This window comes from Myotis lucifugus, unplaced genomic scaffold (assembly GCF_000147115.1).
Source record: "Myotis lucifugus unplaced genomic scaffold, Myoluc2.0 scaffold_274, whole genome shotgun sequence".
Taxonomy (NCBI): domain Eukaryota; kingdom Metazoa; phylum Chordata; class Mammalia; order Chiroptera; family Vespertilionidae; genus Myotis; species Myotis lucifugus.
Genome location: NW_005871322.1, coordinates 973,956 through 987,955, shown reverse-complemented (window position 1 = coordinate 987,955; position 14,000 = coordinate 973,956). Strand labels below are relative to the sequence as shown.

Here is a 14,000-nt window from a genome sequence, read left to right as displayed (position 1 = left end):
CTCTACCTGTCTGCAAGCGTAATCACACTGGTCACACTTAAAGCGCTTCTCATTCTTGTGTGACTTCTGATGCTGAATGAGGGCATAGCGCTCATGAAACACAGCATCGCAGTATCGGCATTTCTTGCCTTGCTCAATATAGGAATGCTGCTTTCGCAAGTGGACACCTGAAAGCAAAATATAGAGCCCAGTTTAACTTGTGAAAACATAAACAAGCATTTCAACAAGTTAATAATACATCTGTTTCTGCTTCTTAAAAGGATTACACTGTTATACAGAAAATTAAGTAAAAGGAGGAATAACTACAGATGTGAGACCAGTTACAATGCTGAAACAGGATAGGTGAGAGAAGATGGTGGCTTGGATAAGGAAGATAGCAATGGATATGGGAAGAAGGGGGAGAACTGATGAGAAATCTAGGAAGTTGAATCAGTAGGACTTAGTGATAGAGTGCAGAAGAGGAAGGTGGGTGTTAGGGACAATTACCTGGTTTCTGGCTCAGAAAACCAAGTAGATGGTGGGGTCATTTACTGAGACAAGGAAGAGTGGAAGAGGGCTGGTCAAGGGAGTTTTAAGGATTCAGTTTTGACATGTTGCATTTGGAATGCCAACAATATCCAAGTAGGGAGAGGGATGGCAAGGTACAGATGGTTATATAAGCCCAACTCATAGAAACATAAATTTAGGAGTTAGAATTTGAGTGAGACCATGGGAGCTGATAAAATCACTAAGCAAAAAGTAAAGAATGGAAAAGAAGAGCATGAGTCATATTTTAAGAAATCTAAAAGTTAATGCCAGTAAGAGGAAAAGGGTTAAAATAAGAGAAGTTTGAGAATGGTCAGAGAAACAAGCCCAAGCCAACAGATTGCAGTGCCATGAAAGCCAAGGGAAAAAAGTGTTTTAAGGAGGAGGGCAAAAACCCCAACAACATGAATAACAAAACAACAAAACAAAAGAAAGAGGAGGGCACAGACCACTACAAAAAATGGTGCTAAGAGAGCAAGGGAAACAGGAAGAGCCATGTTCCCTATGCTCTACCACACGGGGTTATTAGTGATTTTAGCAAGTCTGTTCACAGAGTGAGGGGGCATCCTCCAGATGAGAGGGAAATTAGGAGCCGTGGAACAGAGAATGCGAGGGACCTAATTCCTCATGAGGGTTGGCTAGGAAGGAGATAAAAGTTAAACCTGGAAGGGGAAATAGTTTTTTAAAGATAGGAGAGGAAGCCCTGGCTGGTGCCACCCAGTTGGTTGGAGTGTCCCGTACACCAAAAGGTAGTGGGCTCGGTTCTGGGTCAGGGTGTGTACGGGAGGCAAGTGATTGATGTCTCTCACACTGATATTTTTCTCTCTCTCTCTCTCTCCCTTCCTCTCTCTCAAATCAATAATAAAAAATAAAAATAGACAGAAGAGGCACAAGCATGCTTAGAGTTGAGGGGAAACATCAAGGAGTGAGAACGTGAAGTTATTGAGGCAATATTGATGGTGCTAAAGGCTACCATGACAGGAGAGTGGGATCAAGGCAAATGCAAAGGGACAGACCTCAGACAAGATGGACAAGGGAGGATGAATATAGACATAGGTAGGTTTAATAACAGAAAATCTGGAGTTTCAACCTGCTGCCTTAATTTTATTTTTAAGTAGAAAAAGAGGTCACTCACTGACACCAGGGAGACAGAAAAGGGAAGATTAGAGGCTTAAAGAAAGTGATTTACCTAACCGTCATAGTGCCTCCCACACAGCAGGCACCCAAACATTTGTGGAATGAATCAATGAACAAACTCACTGAGGAGATTGGGAGCACACCTGACAAGGATAAATAGTTGGACTGTCCAGCAGCAATGAGCCCTGTCAGCTGCATTTGGGATCATGAATTTATGATTCTACCAATCTGATTCAATCAAGGCAATATATCAAACTTACCGAGGGCCAACTCTGGGGAATGGAAATGAGTAAGGGAAGGGTTGGCTATACATGTTCATTATATGAAGACTATTTATTACTAATCCTCACTCAAGGATATTTTTCCATTGATTTTTTAGAAAGAGTGAAAGAGAGAGGGAAAGACAGAGAAACATAAATGTGAAAGAAACCAACCAGGGCCCAGACCAGGGAGGAGCCTGCAATCAAGGTATGAGCCCTTGACTGGAATTGAACCCAGGACCCTTTGGTCTGCAGGCCGGTGCTCTATCCACTGAGCGAAACAGGCTAGGGCTTAAGGCCTTATATATATACGTATATATTTCGAATAATTTTTAGGCTTCAACTTTCCCCTTCTGGTCCTCTGACAGAGGCCTACCACTCTTTCATATATTCTTATTAAATACTTGTAATAACATTCCTGTAAGATAGGTATTATTCCTATACATCAGTTGAGGGGGAGGGGGAGAAGGCTCATAGTAATAAGTATTTGGAAGTGAATCTTGATTCTAGTAGGTCTGTCTACAAAGCCCAAGTTTTCCTGTCACAAAGTGAATAATTTTATTTACTGCATAGAAGAGTGAAATCAGGCCTCCTTTAAAGAGGAAACACATACTTCTCTGGGATTAATTTTGGGAGATAAACTTGAATATCCAGACAGTGGCCTAACAGCTCACACACTGCCATGAGGTATTATTGGTTTAGATTTTAGTTTCTATATAAGAACAGTAAAACTTTATCAGAGGACAGTGCCTTTAAATCTATGTTCCTGATGCAACCTGGGTACTTATATATTGCCCCCAATGCAAGAGACAACTAAAGAGGACTCAAGTCCAGTTTTGTTATTCATGAGGTGTGTTGTGTAGCTTTTGGTGAAGACACCTGTCTAGCCTATAAAGCTAGAATACATTCCTTGATTATTTAATATGGTTGTTGTGAAGATCAAAAGGGTAAAAAAGCAAAAACTACTATGTGACAGCTCATAAGCAATTTGTTAAATAATTATCTAAATGTCAAAATGTTTATAAGAATTACTTTTAGGGACAGTATTTTTTTTTTTAAATAAGAAAAACAAACTGAGAATTCCAAGTGACCATATCTCTAAGTATGACATACTAAAATTTCTACTGCTAAACTCTGCCTCTATATGAACTCTAGATTAATTATGCACAGGACTGTAGTTATCAGTTACCAATGAAACAGTACAATTATCCAGAGAAAGCATAAATGTTTTTGAAAAATCTGACTTGAACTGACCTTAAGTTTGACTCATACTATGTCACTTGTCTATTTGGGGACTTAAACATTCTGGCTACTAATTAAAGGTATACTCTGTTTCTTCTCATTATAGCTCCATTAATTTATAGATGAGCTATATGCAGTAAGAAAAAGAAGAGATAGAAAAAAAAATAGCAGCTAAACAATAGCTTTTATTAAGTGGTAGACCATGCACATACACAAACTTACACAAGTCAGATAAAGAAGTTATTTATGGCCCTGGTTGGTTTGGCTCAGTGGATAGAGTGTCAGCCTGGGGACTGAGGGGTCCCAGGTTCGATTCCGGTAAAGAGCACATGCCTGGGTTGTGGGCTCGATCCCCAGTAGGGGGCGTGCAGGAGGCAGCCAATCAATGATTCTCCTCATTGATATATCTCTCTCCCCCTCTCCCTTCCTCTCTGAAATCAATAAAATATTTTTTAAAAAAGAAGTTATGATCTTCATACTTTCCCAAATCCTTCAAAATATTTTTTTTCAGTTGCCACTAACTTACTTACCCAAATCACTTTTTCGGGCTATGACAGTGTCACAGTGGGGACAGTGAAATTTGGCCACATTTTCTGTGTGCTTCTGTAAGATGTGCATCTTCATGGTACCACTTTGGGTAAATCGCGCATGACAAATATAACATTCATAAGGTTTTTCCCCTAAAAAGGAAATACAGAATGAATACATTAGATGAAATGACTAAATACTATCATTTAATTGGAGGGCAACTCAGGTGGCAGATATATAAAGCCACAGAGAATCTTTAGGTCTTACTCAGGAAGGCTGAGGCTCAGGCCCACTAACTGGCTCATGCTTATCTTGAGAGATGGCAAACAAGCCCTAAACTGCTGCTGCCACAGAGTTGTACATATTAGAAAAAGAGTAGGACTCAGTTCCCATCTCAAAGCCCCACCCTCCACCTATAGCGGGTCCTTCCGCACCCAACACACCAGCAGGTGAGGAAGAAACCCCCATAACCCCAAGTCTGAATTCTCATGTTACCATCCCAAGCTGCCCTTCCATTCCTAACCTCCCAGCATGAATGGAGCTCTACTTCCTCTTCCACATGTGTCTGCCCCCCAGGCCTCCCCACCTGATGCCTTATGCTGGATGCCAAAGCTTGGGAGCCGACAGGGCCACCTTCCTGAGAATAGTCTTCCCAACAGGCAGAAGAGCCTGGGTACCAAGGGGACAAGGAGCCTCCACCCTGCTGAGGGAGTTCCCCTTGCCTCTATCCCCCCTCCCCCCAGCCCCAGGCCTTGTATATAGATTATAAACATATAAGGGGAAAAGCGGTGGGTGGGAAGGGTTGTGGGGCTGGGGCCTCGCTTCCCCTCCTCCCTGCTCCCCTGGTCTCCTATCCCTGGGGCCATTTGTTAAAAAAAATAATAAAAGAATTAAAAAATATTTCCAAAATGAAAAAGAAACAAAGAAGAGAGTTCCCACAGCAATGCTTACCTTTTGGGGAAAGCACATGGGATGACAAGAGGACCTACAGGTAGATGTTCCTTTTAGGAAAACTGAATGAGCTGGGTTAAGTAGCCTACCCAGATTTCCAACAGTAAAAACTTTCTTTTCTTCAATGTATATTCAGAACAATGAATTCAGCAGATATGCCAGAAAGGCACTCATCAATGATATACTTCCATTCAGGTAATGGAGGGGCATGTGGTGGTTCACAGGGTGCCACAGAACCCACTGAAAAGCAGTTCAGTGATACAACAAGGAGGGGAGAAGTCCTACCTGAATGGGTTCTCATGTGCCTTTTCAGCTTGTATGTGTCCCTGCTAGCATAACTGCACAAGCTGCACTGGAACGGACGCTCTCCAGTATGAGAACGAATGTGACGTTTTAATTTGCTGACCTGAAACATGAAAGCAACCAAACCTCTTACACTTTAATTAACATATTGTAACGTGAATGCTGTGGAGTAGGCACAAAAGTTAGCTTTTGGGCACTGAAGGTCAGAATACAGAAAAAGTCTAAAAGATAGCATCTCTTCCTCATTCTTTGTAATCTTTGTTTTTCAAATCCATACTGTAATCTAGAGGAAGAGAGTAAATAAATAGGGGCATACATAGTCAAGATTGGTCATTAATAACTTTAAGCTGGATAATAGGGACATGGGGGTATATTATATATCACTCTATCTACTTTTATATTTTTGAATTTTTCCGTAATAGTTTAAAAATAATCCATGCTCATCAATTTTCTTCCAAAATTTGAATCCGAATTAATAAGCACGTTTTAATTCCCCTCGTCCTCTCTTCCCATCATCAACACTTCCCAGCCAGGCTAGGCTTCAGGGGCCTCTCACTTACGTTCCTCACTACTGACTATGATCTTCGTCTTCTATGGGTACCTTTTCAACAAAAGAGTGACTTTCAAACTTGATTCTAAGTGCTTTAAACATACTTATTAATCCCCTTGCACTCATAGCAAATTTTCAGACTGTAAGTGGTTTAACAATGGTCCCAACAGCATTACTGAATAATTCTCTTTCCAAGATTTGCCTCCTCATCACACATTAAATTCCTATGTGCACAAGACTATTCGGTCCCAACAAGCTTTTTGTTTATTTCTGCTCCAGTATCACATTGTCTTCATTTACTACTATATGGTTTTTACAACATCCAATTGCACAACCCCCTCCTTCTTTTGTCAAATTTTCTTAGTCATTCATATTTATTCTTCCAGTTGAATTTAGAACTCGTAGTGTCTCTTCATTTATTAATGTCCTTCAGAAAAATCAAGTTTTCTTCACATCGGTATCAGATGTTTTTTATTGTTCAGTTTATCTCTAAATCATTATATTGCTTGCTAGAATTTGAACCTGTTTCCTACTACTGATAGTAGAAGGCAGCGCTTCTCAACCTGTGGGTCGCGACCCCTTTGGTGGTCGAACGACCCTTTCACAGGGGTCGCCTAAGACCATCCTGCATATCAGATATTTACATTACAATTCATAACAATAGCAACATTACAGTTATGAAGTAGCAATGAAAATAATTTTATGGTTGGGTCACAACATGAGGAACTGTATTTAAAGGGCCAGAAGGTTGAGAACAACTGGTATAAGGTAAGTCACTGATTTCTGTGTACTTAACTTATATCTGGTCACCCAACTGAACACTTACTACTCTTTTTTTTAGCTAATACTCTTGAATTTTCTATAAGGAAATATGTCTGAAAGAAATGACAATTTTGTTTTTTCCATTTATCATTCATTTCTTATTTTATTCTATTAGCTAGGATTTCCAATACAATGCTGAAGATAGATGTCTTGTTCCAATTTTAATGGGAATACTTCCAATATTTCAGAGTTAGTTTCCTATGGATTTCTCGTATACACTCCTTATAGTAAAGACATTTCCTTCCACTAGACAGTAACTGAGTATTGAAATTTAGTTTTTCAATAATCTATACAAATGATCATATGGTTTTCAAAAATCTCTCAATTTCGTTCACACTAATAAATTCCTAATGTTGAACTGTCCTTGCATTTTAAATATACTCTAGTAATCACTTTTTTTGTCTTGCTAATCTTATCCCCAGGATGTTTTTAGAGAGAGTGGAACAAAGGGGTAGGGGGGAATGAGAGAGATGGATTTGTTCCTCCCTCACACGCCCCAACCAGGGCCAGGGATTGAACCTGCAACCCAGGTATGTGCACAAACCTGTGCATGGGCCAACGCACTAACCATAGAGCAACACTGGCCAGAGCAGTAATCACTTATTTTTAAAAATATATTACTATATTTGATTTAAAAACTAATTTTACTTAGAATATTTGCTTTTCTGTGAGAATAAGGTAGTATCCTTATCCAGTTTTGATAACAGGGTAGTCTAAAATAATAAAGGTGAAAAAACTCATTTTTAAATACTCTGGATATAGTTATTTGTTTCTGTGAAGTTTGGTGGAAGTTGCCTATAATGACACGTGGAACTAGTGCTTTTTTATAGGGTAAATCTTTCATACTCATTACAGTTTCCTTTGGTGGTGGGGAGTGGGGGTGTTAATAATCTAATTAGATTTTCTATCTCATCTTAAGTCAGTTTGGGTAGCTTATATCCTCATACTGGTATCATGATCTTAAGAGTAGCCAACAAGCTGAATACTCACTTCTACGCTGGCGTAATCGCACATGGAACACTTGAATGGCTTCTCATGGGTGTGTTTGTAACGACGATGCCGCACCAATTCTCCACTAGTCACAAAGGCCATGTCACAGTCTGGGCACTTGTGAGGACGTGTACCTAAGAGAAAAGAGGATAGACAAGATCAAGGGCACAGTTAATGATTCATGAGAATGGACCCTGGTTATTTCATTAACTCTGCACTAGCCAGAAAGTAGCTCAAAAAACTATAAGAAGGACTGGCAGACTTTACGACACTAACCCTAAACTATTATAAAATGTGCTAAACATTTAGTTTCTCTTAATTACCCATTTGATAAAGAATTCTAGAAATTTATCAAAGGTTTTACCAAGTACAATTGCCTTTATACAGATCACTTTCAACACTTTCCAACATCCATGTCTAACATTCTATGATCTGCATGTCAATTCAGGAATATTTGAACATTTCTATAAACTAATAATATACACAGCCAACACATTTCTTGTTTTTCCCCCCCGTCATTGAAAGAATCTTATTGTTTTTAATATGTCCATATTACTTTAGTAAACCTTTTCTAGCCACTTTATATTCTGAATACTGCATTGGAAAGAAATGCCCAGGTAATAATGACAATGAGGTGATAAAGCTGACAGAAGAACAGAGTGCTATTTTTACAGACTATTATTCAGAAACTAGGGATCATCTTTAATTATGGGCATTAAAAATGGGGACAGCAAGGTAATCCCAAACACCAAAACCAAAAGAAGGCTACCTCTGAGAATGGAATTAGGAAGAGCTCCAATGTAATGAATGGAGGCAGCCATTACAAAAATGATTCTCCCAGAGATTGAGAGAACCATGGAGAGGGAAGTGTGATTGGAATATGATCCTTAACTAAGAAATTCCAATGAATGTTTATTTGCTCAATTTGCTCCTTTAATACCAGAGGATTTAGGAGTGAAGGACAGAGTTCTTGTCTATGAAAAATGTATAGTCTGGTGGTATAGAGATATAAGTAAAATAACAGTTAACAAGAGAAGGAAAGCAGCATCCACTTCTAAAAAGGCAAACTGAAAACCAAGAATCTCCAACGCTTACCTAGTACTGTCTAGAGCAGGGGTGGGGAACCTTTTTGTTGCCAAGGGCCATTTGGATATTTATAACATCATTTGCAGGCCATACAAAATTATCAATTTAAAATTTAGCTCTGCTATATTTGGGCAAACATTTAATTAACTCAACCTTAAGGCTTTGGTAAGGCCAGACTAAATGATTTCTTGGGCCTTATATGGTCCACGGGCCAGACACTCCCCACCCCTGATCTGGTAGACATAAGAATGGCAATTAAGGAAGAATCTCTGCTGTGGGACAGATTTTCATCGGGTTGCACCACAAGACCACGTATGTCCCTCTGCTCAAGATCCACGCTCACCAAGTCACGCTTCAATTGCTACAGCATTTTGACATAGGCAAGGGTGTACCCTAGAATGCAATATAACTACATCTAGAAAATGCAAAGATGTTACTCCTCAGCATAAACTGACTTTCTGGGGCCAGCTACTTTTATCAAGTCAGTAGAGGCCCGATGCACAAAATTCGTGCAAGGGGCTCAGCCCTCGCAGCTTGGCTTCGTCCAGAAGGTTGTCCAGCTGTCCGGTCTAATTAGCATATTACGCTTTTATTATTATAGATATGCTGCTTTTATAATGTCTTCAAACTGTCAATAAAACATATCAAGTGTCTGAGTAGAAACTAGGAAGATGGCGAAAAGTGACTAAGTCAGCCATAGCTGGTTTGGCTCAGTGGATAGAGCGTCAGCCTGCAGACTGAAGGGTCCTGGGTTTAATCTGGTCAAGGGCACATGTCTGGGTTGCAGGCTTGATCCCCAGTGGGGGGCATACAGGAGGCAGCTGATCAATGATTCTCTCTCATCACTGATGTTTCTATCTCTCTCTCCCTCTCTCTTCTCTGAAATCAATAAAAAAATATTTTTTTTTAAAAAAGTGACTAAGTCACATCAGCAAAAAAATACAAATACACAGCATACTGCTTATAGGCCAACCCCCACTTAATCACACTCATTGGACAATCAGCACATCAAATAAAAACAAGAGTCATCATATAAAATTATGTGGAGAATCTGGATAGAGAAGAGCTATTCTGCATAAAGAACTGGGTGGTCCTAACCAGTTTGGCTCAGTGGATAGAGCATCGGCCTGCGGACTCAAGGGTCCCAGGTTCGATTCCGGTCAAGGACATGTACCTTTGTTGTGGGCACATCCCCAGTGGGGAGTGTGCAGGAGGCAGCTGATTGATGTTTCTCTCTCATCCATGTTTCTAACTCTCTATCCCTCTCCCTTCCTCTCTGTAAAAAAAATCAACAACAACAAAAAAACAAAACAAAACAAAAAAACTGGGTGAAAGAAGTTTCATTGTTAGCACTTAGAGCCAAAGCCAACACTAAAATGCCAAGAGCCCGGAAGAGAGCCTAAAAGAGAGCTCCAGTGCACAGTCCTCCACTTTAGTGACCCCCAAGACCTGACCACAGTCAAGGTGAAGCTAATGTTAGCATGCTGAAGTATGCATGGAGTGTGAATGAATAAATGTTTGAACTGCTAGAATGATGCCTTACACTTTCCATTCTGAGATTATGAATTACTTATCTTCCTTGAGGTAAAACAACCAGAAAGCATGGTTTTTACAAAGGTAGGATTTCACTACTATTTCTAACGTTCTTCAACAAAGTGTCTGGCAATTTTTGTCTAGGAATTTTGGGGGTCATTTTTAGTAGTTGTTAAAACCTTAGCAACACAATGGTGATGTCTTTAGGAAATACGACAGGTTATCTACCACAGATAATCTTTCTCTGGATCACCATCCTTATAAAGTCCAAGTTTTAATCGTAGCTATGCTGTAGTTCCCAACATTCTTATCCAGCACCTGTATGTGTGTTAAGGTGATTCCTCAGGAGGGTGACTGTCCTGAATGCCCTGCCACAGAGATGGCACTTGTGTGGTCTCTCATCAGTGTGACTTTTCATGTGACGATCCAAATTTGAACGCCGTGGACACGTGTAACTGCAAAGCTCACACTGGAATGTCTTCTTTACACCTATATGCAAAATAAAACACTTACTTGTTGTAGGGTTAAAAAATGTTAAGGTTAATCCCAATCTTAAATTTCTATAAATATCATAATTATTTTTTTGCCACTAATAGATTTATTTCTTTATCTTCAGGACTTAAAAACTTATTTTAGACTGGCTAAAAAGACTAGCACTCACATCATGATCTTAAAAAGTAAATTAACTTACTATAAAATAACCTGCATATATATCGTTATGTACTTCATTCCAAATTGGCTTTATGAGAATAGAAGGGATAAAATCATTTTACCTTTCTTCTTAATTTTTGTTGGTTTTGGAGGCTTCATGTTACCAACCACTTTCTCTGCATTAACCTCTGATAGCAGACCCTCCTGTTGCTCTTCCTCAAAGTCATAGACAGAAACATCCACATCTTTGCCCTCCTCTGTGTAGCGAAGTTTGCTCTTTTTGGTTTTCTTTGTTTTTTTGGCTGGTGGCTGATAGTCTGGGTCTTTTTGCCAAATAGGATCTTCCTGAGGTGGAAGTTCCCCTTGCTCTAGCGTCTCCACCTCTCCATTGGCCCCCACTTTCACCACTTGAAACCCTTCAGGCAAAGGTAAGGTGTGACAGATCATGGGTTCATTTTCTGCAAGGCCCTCTTTAGACACTTCATTCTCATAAGCCCCATGGAGTTCATCTACCGAAGTGGTAGCAACAGGTACAGTCACGGGAACGGGGACTTCAACAAGCTGAAGCTCTCCTATGTTTATGGGCTGTTCCTCCATATTTACAACCTGCAAGGTTATGATCTGGGTATCGTCCACAGCAGCCTCTGCTTCTGGAGCGACCGTACCCTCCATTACTTCGGTCTTCATCTGAAGAAGGGTAGGATCCAGCTGTTCCATCATGACCATCTGCACACTACTATTGACATCCTGAACCACCTCACCCCCATCAGTCTGGTTCTGGGGTAGGTGGCAAGCGTCCTCTTCCTGGCCCCCTTCCCGGCGTCTCTGGTAAGTCTTTCTCTCCTTTCCTTTAATGAAAGTTTCAGATTCCTCCACAATGGCTTCAACCGCCTCACCTTCCATTTCCCCTTCCTTTATTAAGAGAGAACACAGATTGTTATTTAAAATAAAGTTTATATCTACATGAAAATATATATAATACATTTTAAAATAAAAAAGATCCCTGAAAAATGGTTAATATTACAAAAAAATAACACACACCATGTGCCTCCTGACAGAAGGACAAAACATTACCCATGAAGCAGTCTTGTCAAACAAAACAAAAACATTTAAACTAATATAGCTTCTCGATTCAACTACCAATTAATAGGAAATTGGTGACAGAGGATGTTAAGTTACACTACAGGGGTGAAATCTAGACAGAAGAAAACTGCAGTTTCTTTTGCAAATAAATCACCAGAAGAAAAAAATGGGAAGGATAGATAGAGAACCTACAGATCAGTAGTGGGGTGACTTTGCCTCCAGGTGACATTTGGCAAGGCCTGGAGACATTTTTGGTTATCACTTCTAGAGTGGGTATGCTACTTAGCATCCAGTGGGCAGAGAGGCCAGAGATATTACTAAACACCTTGCTATATGCACAAGTCAGTCCTCCACAACAAAGAATAGCAATAGTGCTGAATTTGAAAAGCCCTGACACAGATAAGAGACTTAAAAAAATGCAGCAATCAATCACTGCGTATGGATCTTCTTTGGGTCCTGATTCAAAACAACAAATGGTTAAGAAATATATAACATGAGACAGTTAAATTCTACTCTAGATAGTTTATATTAAAGAATTATTAACAAAACCAGGGGGGGGGGAAATCAGCCAATTCATAGCTTCTGGCTCTTAAGTCTCGTGAGTACTCAGAGTACCCAGATACCTAAGAGTAAAATGAGTCTGAACAATCATCTAACTGAAAGTAATGACTTAAAACCTGCAAGTATATACAAGGCTAATTCAAAATTTAAAAATTTCAAGTGTTTTGCATTCTTCCCTCAGTCTCAAACAAAGCTTTTGCTACTTCTATCAGAGGTACATTTCTTTAATTCTCTGTCCAGGCACCTTAATGCTGTATCCATGCTAACAGTCAGGGAAGGTTCTTCTTAAGCCAGAACCACCTGCAAAGGAGTACAAAGACTACAGAGGGGTGGGCAAGACCTGGTTCTGCATTGTAGGAGTTACTGTCTAACATGAGGGACAGAACAGGTACAATGGTTTTAGGTAAAAGTAGGTAGGTTTGGAGGCTATTCAGGTATGAGAGACAGGAGAAAGCTATGTTGGTTGAATAGCTTTGGATAGTCTTGCCTGACACAAAATAAGATTATATGCATATGGTACTGGGAAACTACATGTGCTTTCTGGCAGGGGAAGTTAAGACTTACTTGGTTCACAAAAACAGTGCTTGATTTCTACAACAAAGTGTATCCCCTTATTGGCAAAAGGGAGAGATGCATGGCTTTCAAGGCCTCTTACTATCTAACCCCAGATAACCTATTCAGATTTACAACTTGTTGCTCTGTAGCCATTACTTTCTCTGAATGTGTCTGCTGATAAAATAACCACACTATTTTGTGCTTAAATTTTTCTCAAATGATCCATTTCCCCAGCTGGCTTGTGAAATCTCTTTGAGGGCAAAAGCCAGGCTTGAAGCAACCTACATTTTTTTGGTAGATTCAGCAAATCCTACCATCTGCACGGAACATAACCCAGGCTGATGGAAAACCTTGTGGGTTGCTGGTTGTCAGTCTGATTTGTTCTGCCATTACCTACTTTCATTAGTCCCTTGTTCTCAACAACGAAGAGAAAAACACTACAATGCTCAATGCAAAGACCTCTTACTAGCTGTTCCATTAAAAATGGGGACAAATATAACATGTTACTACATAAGGTGAGGATCAAGGAACATTTGTAGAATGCTTTATAATTTCCCTATAAATATGTTCAAGCATCAATGTGCTAGCTTTTTATTATAAGGTCTCATATTTCTGATAAAAGACCACTTTAAGCATGATCCTAACTGTAATTTCTTTTATAAAACCAATATTGTTCAGATGGATTATTCTTAGGATAGGAATGAATGCTCTAGACTAGAAATATAATAGAGGCCACAAATGTGAGTCACATAGATGTAATTTTCTAGTGTCATATTGAAAAAGTAAAAAGAAACAGGTGAAATTAATTTTAGTAATTTTATTTAACCTAGTATGTCCCAAATATTATTACTTCAAGATGTAACCAATAGCCCTAGCCGGATTGGCTCAGTGGATAGAGCATTCGCCTGCGGACTGAAAGGTCCTACGTTAGATTCCGGTCAAGGGCACATGCCTGGTTACAGGCTCAATAACCTGTAGGGGGTGTGCAGGAGCAGCTGATAAATGATTCTCTCTCATCATTGATGTTTCTATCTCTCCCTCTCCCTTCCTATCTGAAATTAATAAAAATATATTAAAAAATAAAAGATGCAACCAATAAAAACATTAATAAGATATTTTATATTCTTTTTTTCATAATAAACCTTTGGAATCTGGTATATATTTTACATTTATAGTACACCTCAATTTGAACTAGTCACTGTAGGTTCTCAACAGCCACATGT

At 39.5% G+C, this 14,000-nt stretch overlaps 2 protein-coding genes across 4 annotated transcripts in view; both read right to left on the bottom strand.

Annotated features, from left to right (window-relative positions):
- The window catches only part of PSKH1 (protein serine kinase H1), a 287,836-nt gene that overhangs the window by 223,845 nt on the left and 49,991 nt on the right, over positions 1-14,000 (bottom strand). The gene's annotated exons all lie outside the window — the stretch shown is intronic.
- CTCF (CCCTC-binding factor) overlaps positions 1-14,000 on the bottom strand; it is a 40,238-nt gene that overhangs the window by 8,513 nt on the left and 17,725 nt on the right. For all 3 annotated transcript variants that reach the window (XM_023763122.1, XM_014464941.2, XM_023763121.1), the window contains exons 3-8: positions 10,701-11,490; positions 10,246-10,416; positions 7,309-7,442; positions 4,929-5,049; positions 3,695-3,844; positions 7-167 (exon numbers count right to left, since the gene is read on the bottom strand). In XM_023763122.1, coding sequence (XP_023618890.1) covers positions 7-167; positions 3,695-3,844; positions 4,929-5,049; positions 7,309-7,442; positions 10,246-10,416; positions 10,701-11,481 — 1,518 coding nt within the window. In that variant the 5' untranslated portion in view covers positions 11,482-11,490. The remainder of the gene's footprint in view (positions 1-6; positions 168-3,694; positions 3,845-4,928; positions 5,050-7,308; positions 7,443-10,245; positions 10,417-10,700; positions 11,491-14,000) is intronic.